At 50.4% G+C, this 6,698-nt stretch overlaps 1 protein-coding gene across 1 annotated transcript; it reads right to left on the bottom strand.

Moving 5' to 3' along the window:
* Positions 1–296: 296 nt before the first annotated feature.
* Positions 297–5,887, bottom strand: LOC113739478 (uncharacterized). The gene is made up of 5 exons (XM_027266700.1): positions 5,258–5,887; positions 5,018–5,167; positions 4,455–4,929; positions 1,357–4,318; positions 297–1,275 (listed from the first exon to the last, which is right to left on the bottom strand). The coding sequence occupies exons 1-5, from the start codon at positions 5,885–5,887 to the stop codon at positions 297–299; spliced, it is 5,196 nt and encodes a 1,731-aa protein (XP_027122501.1).
* Between the last annotated feature and the right edge of the window lie 811 nt (positions 5,888–6,698).

Genomic DNA, 6,698 nt, shown 5'->3' with positions numbered 1-6,698 from the left:
TTAATTACCAAAATTTTGTAAGAAATTCCCTTCATCGTCTAATACTTTCTTTTTCAAAATTCCAACAAATATGCAAATTAAGGACTACGCCGTGCCACTGCCGCATATTTCACTGACGGATGAACGAGGAGGAACTCAATCAAAGAGTTTTTTTTTTTTTTTGTTTTTTTGTTTTTTTTGTTTTTTTTGTTTTTTTTGTTTTTAACAGACGGTCACTACGACCTTTTATTAAAAACCAATCAAAGTCCAAAGGAACAAAAACATCAAAGCCAAAGTGAAAAACCAACTAGCAAAGCCTATCTACGAAAGGAAAACCGGAAATTAGGAACCTGCTCCCTATCTAGCACAAAGAGGGACCGAGACAGACGTGGAAGAGAAATGAATGAAGGAAAGTCCAAATGCCCGCTACAAGTAACTCCTACCGCTGCCAAAGAGTCAGCTACCGTATTTGCCTCCCGGAAACAATGGGAGAGGCGAAAGTCCAACGGCAAAATGTCACGGATCGCTCTGATAAGCGGCCGAACCGCCCATGGAATCGTAAAACTCCCTGCCACCACCCGTACCAAAACCAACGAGTCAGACTCAACCTGTACCATGGAGAAACCCAGCTGTTGACATAATTGAAGCCCTTGCAGCATTGCATAAGCCTCCGCCTGCAAAGAATCCACCAAAGGTAACTTGGCCGCAAACGCTCCAACGAACGACCCATCAGCCCTTCGAAGAATCCCACCAATTCCACTAGCACCAACTGTGGGCAAGGAGGACCCGTCAGTATTAAGCTTGACAAAATCACTTGGAGGGAATCCCCAAGTAACCAACGTAGACTTTAAAGGACGCTGGATCCCCGAAATAACGGACACAAGATCCCCAAGTTCGGGCGGAAGTGAACGCCCAGGAAACTTGATAGAACAAATAAGCGAGAGCTCTTGGAATATAGAAGAACACAACGTACGGACAGACCACTTAATGCCATCGAAACGCCATTTGTTCTTAGCCTTCCACAAAAACCAAAGAATGAGAATAGACAAAATCCTGTACAGCCACCGAACCGACAGCTTACTCACAGGTTGAGACCACCATGCCATACATCTAGGCCGATACCCACAAGAAGCCGGCGAAATCCCCAACCGAGACTCAAAGAATGACCAGATGGCCTGGGCCACCGAGCAGGAAGAAAACAATTGATCAGCCGTCTCCCGAGCAGCCAAGCACAACGGGCACTGGGAGGGGCCCGCAAACCGGCACCGTACACATAACACATCATCCAAAGGCAACCTACCAGAGAACAAACGTCAAGCAAAACAAGAAACCTTAAGTGGAATTGAGGAATCCCACAGCGAACGGAATACCACCGACTTCACCCCAGCCCGACGGACCAGGTGATAAGCCGAAGCCATGGAGAAACAACCCGAGGATGCCAACTGCCAACAGGGCTGATCTGGTAAATCCCCAAAACACATAAAAGTCTCCCCCATCACCTCCAAAACCTCCGGTGGAAGGAAAGACGAGAGACGAGCCCAGTCCCAAGTCCCCTGAAGCCAAAAATCCCTAACCTTATGGTCAGAAGAAAGGGCTGGAAACCGCCAGGCAAGGGGGCCCAATCCGCTCCAATTATCCCACCAGAAATAACAATCTCCGAGAGAAACATCCCAACGGATCTGTAATTCCATCTGCTCACGTACTTGGAACATCCGCCTACAGATTGCCGAACTCGACGGACCCACTACCACCTGATTAGGATGACCTCCCCGGAGATACAAACCTGACAAAAACCTCGCCCACAAAGAGTCCTGCTGCCGAAAACGCCACCACAATTTACAGGAGAAAGCGTTAGAGATAGACTGCAACGATCTAACCCCTAGGCCCCCCTCCTCCACCGGAAAACACACCTTGGCCCAACCACACCAATGAAAATGATTAACCCCCCAAAGAAACCGCGCAAACATCCTCTCAATCTCCCAAACTGCCCCACGAGTAGGCTCCAAAACTGCCAGCAAGTGAATTGGGACAGTCGTAAGCACATGCCGAATAAGAATCAACCTCGCCCCCATGGAAAGCCACCGATTCTGCCAGGCCAGCAAACGAGCCTGAATTTTATCAATGATTCCAGCAAACAAGGACTTAGATCGGCGACCCTCATACAATGGGCACCCCAAGTACGTGATAGGCAAAGACTTTCGAGCAAAACCCGTGTCCTCCGCAACCCTCCGACTGCGAAGACCAGAAACCTTCTTTGAGAACAAACAACAACTCTTTTGGGCATTAACTAGCTGACCAGACACTCGCTGATAACCAGATAAAACCCCCATGACTTTCCTCACGGAAGCCCGCCCCCCATTGCAAAAGACTATAACGTCGTCCGCATACCCCAAATGCACAGGGGGAAACCCTCCCGAAGGAACCGAGTAAGGGATAAAACCAGAAGACAAAGGAAGAGATTCCAGCCCACGGGATAGGAACTCCGCCATAATGATAAAAAGCGCCGGAGATAGCGGGTCACCCTGCCGCAAACCCCTAGTGGACCTGAAAAACCCAACCGGACCACCATTGATCAATACTGAAAAATGACAAGAGGAAACCAGCCGCCAAACCATGTCCAACCAAACCTCCCCAAACCCGAATTTCCGCATTACTGATAAAAGAAACATCCACGAAACCCGATCATAGGCCTTGGCCATGTCCAGTTTCAAAACCACATTAGAACCTCGGACCTTTTTCCCAATCCTAGATATCATTTCCTGAGCAAGCAGAATATTATCAGCAATGGCCCGCCCCTTAACAAAACCACTCTGCTGAGGGGAAATGAGTCGGGGGAGAACTTTGTCTAGCCGAACTGCAAGAATCTTGGAAATAATCTTGTTGGAGAAATTACAAAGACTAATCGGCCTAAAGTCAGCAAAGGACTTGGGGGCCGACTGCTTAGGAATCAATGCCAACCAAGTGGCCGAAATCCCACACGGGAGTTCAGCACCAACAAAAAAATCCGCGACTGCAGCAAAGAGGTCCCCACCTATAATATCCCAACAATCCTGATAGAAAGACCCAAGGAACCCATCCGGCCCAGAACAACTGTCCCTATCCAAAGAAAAGACCGCCCCTCGAACCTCCTCAACTGAAGGAAGCCGTTCCAAATCCCGATTATCATCCTCCATTAAAAGAGTTGGAATTCGAGATAATTCATCTCCCGTCACCTGATCCAGTGGCCCCTGGGTAAACAAGTCTGAGAAAAACGTCTCCGCCATGGCATGAATAGAACCTACATCTTCAGTCCACACACCAGAAGAATTCTGAAGCCTATGAATCCGAACCTTCACCCTGCGTTGACGCACATAAGAATGGAAAAACTTAGAATTGGCATCACCCTCCTTCAGCCAGCGTAACCTGGATTTCTGTCTCCAGAATATGGCTTGACGCAGCAAGGCTTCCTTCAAGACCGAAGAAGCCTGAACAAGCCGCAAGTCCACCTCCGGGGAAGGTCGGGCCACCGCCACAGCCTCCAAATGAGCAACCTCCTCCTCAGCCTGCTGTACGGCATCAAAGACATTTCCAAAAACATTTTTGTTCCAACCTGTCAAAGCCGCCTTTACTGCCTTAAGCTTATGCAAGAAACGGCGCATCGGTCGGCCAGAGCTACCAGAACACCAAGCCTCCTGAACTACACCCTGAAAACTATCATGCCGAAGCCAAACGTCTTGGAATCGGAAACTCCTCGGAGAGGACAAGCCTGAAAGCAAGTAAGAAACCAGCAACGGGGAATGGTCAGAAGCAGTGCGAGCCAGGTGAAGAACCGACGGCACCACACCACTTCCCAACCAGCCACGATCAACCAGGACACGATCCAGCCTCTTCCAGACCCGCGCCCTACCCTGACGATTATTACACCACGTGAACTGGTTCCCAGAAAAACCCACATCTGTTAAGTCCAAATCCTGTATGAAATCATGAAAGTCCTCCGACCCAACCCTGCAAAAATTCCGACCTCCTCTCTTCTCCTCCGCATACAAGATAACATTAAAATCCCCATGAAAGATAAGAGGCAGCCCCAACACCTGCAGTGTCCGTAAGTCCGCCCAAAGCTCGCGGCGGTCCCTGACAGAGCAGGCCGCATGCACAAAGACCCCAACCACCTCAGTTCGCAACTGAGAATGCCTCACGCGAAGGGCCAAATACTGAGAGGATTGACCCACAATAGAGCAAGAGAATTCAGTAGAATAAAAAACAACAAGACGGCCATCGTCAGAAGGGCAGTAAGCATCAAAGCCCAACCTCTGGCGGATCAAATCAAAACGAGAGCCATCCATTTTGGGTTCACAGACCCCTAACAATGAGAATTTATGCAAAAGACGCAGCTTACGTAAACGAGCTAAAGTAATGGAGTTATCTAAACCCCGAACATTCCAAAACATTGTCTTAAGCATCACTTAAAGGGGAAGAAAAAGAGTACGGGGGAAAACCTGGCGGGGCCTCAACCACCCCAGGCTGTCTCTGCTTCATGTCACCACGCCGACGTTTAAGCGCCTCCATGGCCGCCAAGGGAGGAACAGATTTGCGTGGAGAAAGGTTCAGTTCTGAGATTACAACCTTCTCCTGCTGCATGTGCACCGACAAAGCAGACTCATCATCAACCACCTCCGCAGCCACCTGGTCAGCAAGGTCCACAATGATCGCCTCCGCAGCCGAAACCATAGCGTCCTCCACTAGGTGCTCCACCACTGCACCAGGCTCCTGCTGCCCTGCTATTGCAAGAGACAACAGGGGGACCGCATCCATCTCCGGCCCATCCTGGACTTCATCCTCCGACGCCTCCTCAACCACCACAACATCCAGATCCAACGACGTCCGTTTGTGAATAGCCTGCATCCCCGGAGGGACCGAAACACCCTGCCCATCCCCTTCATCCAGGACAGCTGCCTCCACTGGCTCCTTAGCCTGGGCACACGACCCAGGCCCAGCCGTCGCTTCAGGCCCAAGTTCCCCCCGACACACAGGGCTTCTCTCCCACATACGCAGCCGCGACCAGTTCCTCCGACGCCGCAACCTTCTCACTCGCCACAGCCGCAACAGGCAGCCGTCCCTTGCGACGTCCCGGAGGCCGCACCTCCCCAGGGGGCCGAGCCTGGGCCTTCAACTCCGGGTGAAGCAGTACGCAATCCTCCTTGCAATGCCCCTGTCAAAAGCATCCAGAGCAGTAGGCCGGTAGATGCTCTATGTCAAGATTCTGCCAGAACCCCTCCTGTCCGCCATTCCCAATCCAAACCCGAGACACTAAAGGCTTCAGGAGATCCACCTCTACGCAAATCCGAGCCACACTCGGGCGGGACATGGCTGCGGTAGCAGCATCAACATAGAGAGGAACGCCCAAGAGAGCAACAATCTGAAATAAACACTCTCGATTGAAAAGATGAATGGGAAGTTTGGGCAAAGAAACCCACACCGGTACCACAGACGGCTCCCGATCCACATGAAACGCTGGTGTCCACTTGAGCAGCTTCATAGGCCGCCCCTGAACATACCAGACCCCCCGAAGCCATAAACGGTGAAAATCCCTCTCATCGGCTACCCTAATGAGGATGTGGCGGGAATCAAGCAGCCCAACAGAAACAGGCTGTTTGAGATCAAGCGTTGCAAAAAATTTACGAGCCAACTCCATTGAAGGACGACCCCGAGGAAATTTCCCAACCAGCGCATATCGAAATGGATCAGACAACTTGTGAATCACATCCTGTGAAAAAATCAAAGCCGGCTCTCCACGATGTGTGGAAGCCGTCGCCTGAACCGAGAAAGCAGGCGCCGTCGGACTCTTGAACAGATCCGAGAAGGACTGCTGAGACTTCACAGGTGAAGGCTGCCCCCCAGCACCCAGATGGGGGGCCTCCGATGAAGCCATGAAAAACCCTAGAGAGCCAAAATAGTTCGTGCGTAGCTAGAGAGAAACCCTAGAAGCCGATGTTCCTCAAAGAGCTTGTCACTACATGTTTACAAACCAACAATTGGCCCGCTCGCTGAATCCTTCATACCCCTCGAAGGATGTTTTCATCTCGAAAATTGGACTAGCAAGTGGACTAAGGAAATTGTGGCACCATCGACTTTCTCCACTACGTCGAGGGAAGAGGGAGTGGTCGTATTAAACTCGTCACTCCACAATGGAGACCCAGAAATAGCCAAATTCACGCTTCCGTTCGTGGGATTCAATATTGACAAAACTACATGGAAGATCCCTTCATCCTTCTTTGGTGAGGCGTGCTTCACCTCCCATTATTGGGAGTGGGTCGACATTCTTGGAAGGTATAAAGAGGTACTCACACGCGCTGGCATATTTGAAGCTGTCTACGCATTAAGATACTCCTACGACTGCTGTGAAAATATCTTGCGAGTCTTCTTCAAATATTGATGTTCCTCGACAAATACACTTCACACGCCCGTTGGGGAGTTGTCCATCACATTTTGGGACCTTTATTGACTTGGTGGCCTTTCGATCGATGGCTTGTTCTTTGATGAAGTTGTTCCTTCGGCGTAGGAGCTTCTCACTCGTGACAAAGAAGGGAAGCCACTTCTCCTTGAGAGCTGCAGGCACCTCTTTTCCCCTTACTACCACCTTTGGACGAATGACCAAGGTGTATGGATGAAAGACTGGATCCGTTTCTAGTTCAAAGGAGATGCTAGGTATAGGGCACCTCCAAGCAGAGCGAATAGAAGAA

This window comes from Coffea arabica, chromosome 1c (genome assembly GCF_036785885.1).
Source record: "Coffea arabica cultivar ET-39 chromosome 1c, Coffea Arabica ET-39 HiFi, whole genome shotgun sequence".
Lineage (NCBI taxonomy): Eukaryota > Viridiplantae > Streptophyta > Magnoliopsida > Gentianales > Rubiaceae > Coffea > Coffea arabica.
Note: the sequence above shows the minus strand (reverse complement) of the source record. Positions and strands in the feature narration are given on the sequence as shown.

Coding starts and splice junctions, on each gene's coding strand:
- LOC113739478 (XM_027266700.1), bottom strand. CDS start 5,887: ATGGCTTCATCGGAGGCCCCCCATCTGGGTGCTGGGGGGCAGCCTTCA. Junction 5,168..5,257: donor TGAAGCCTTTAGTGTCTCGG/GTTTGGATTGGG, acceptor TGCTTTTGACAG/GGGCATTGCAAGGAGGATTG. Junction 4,319..4,454: donor GGTGGTTGAGGCCCCGCCAG/GTTTTCCCCCGT, acceptor TCTCATTGTTAG/GGGTCTGTGAACCCAAAATG.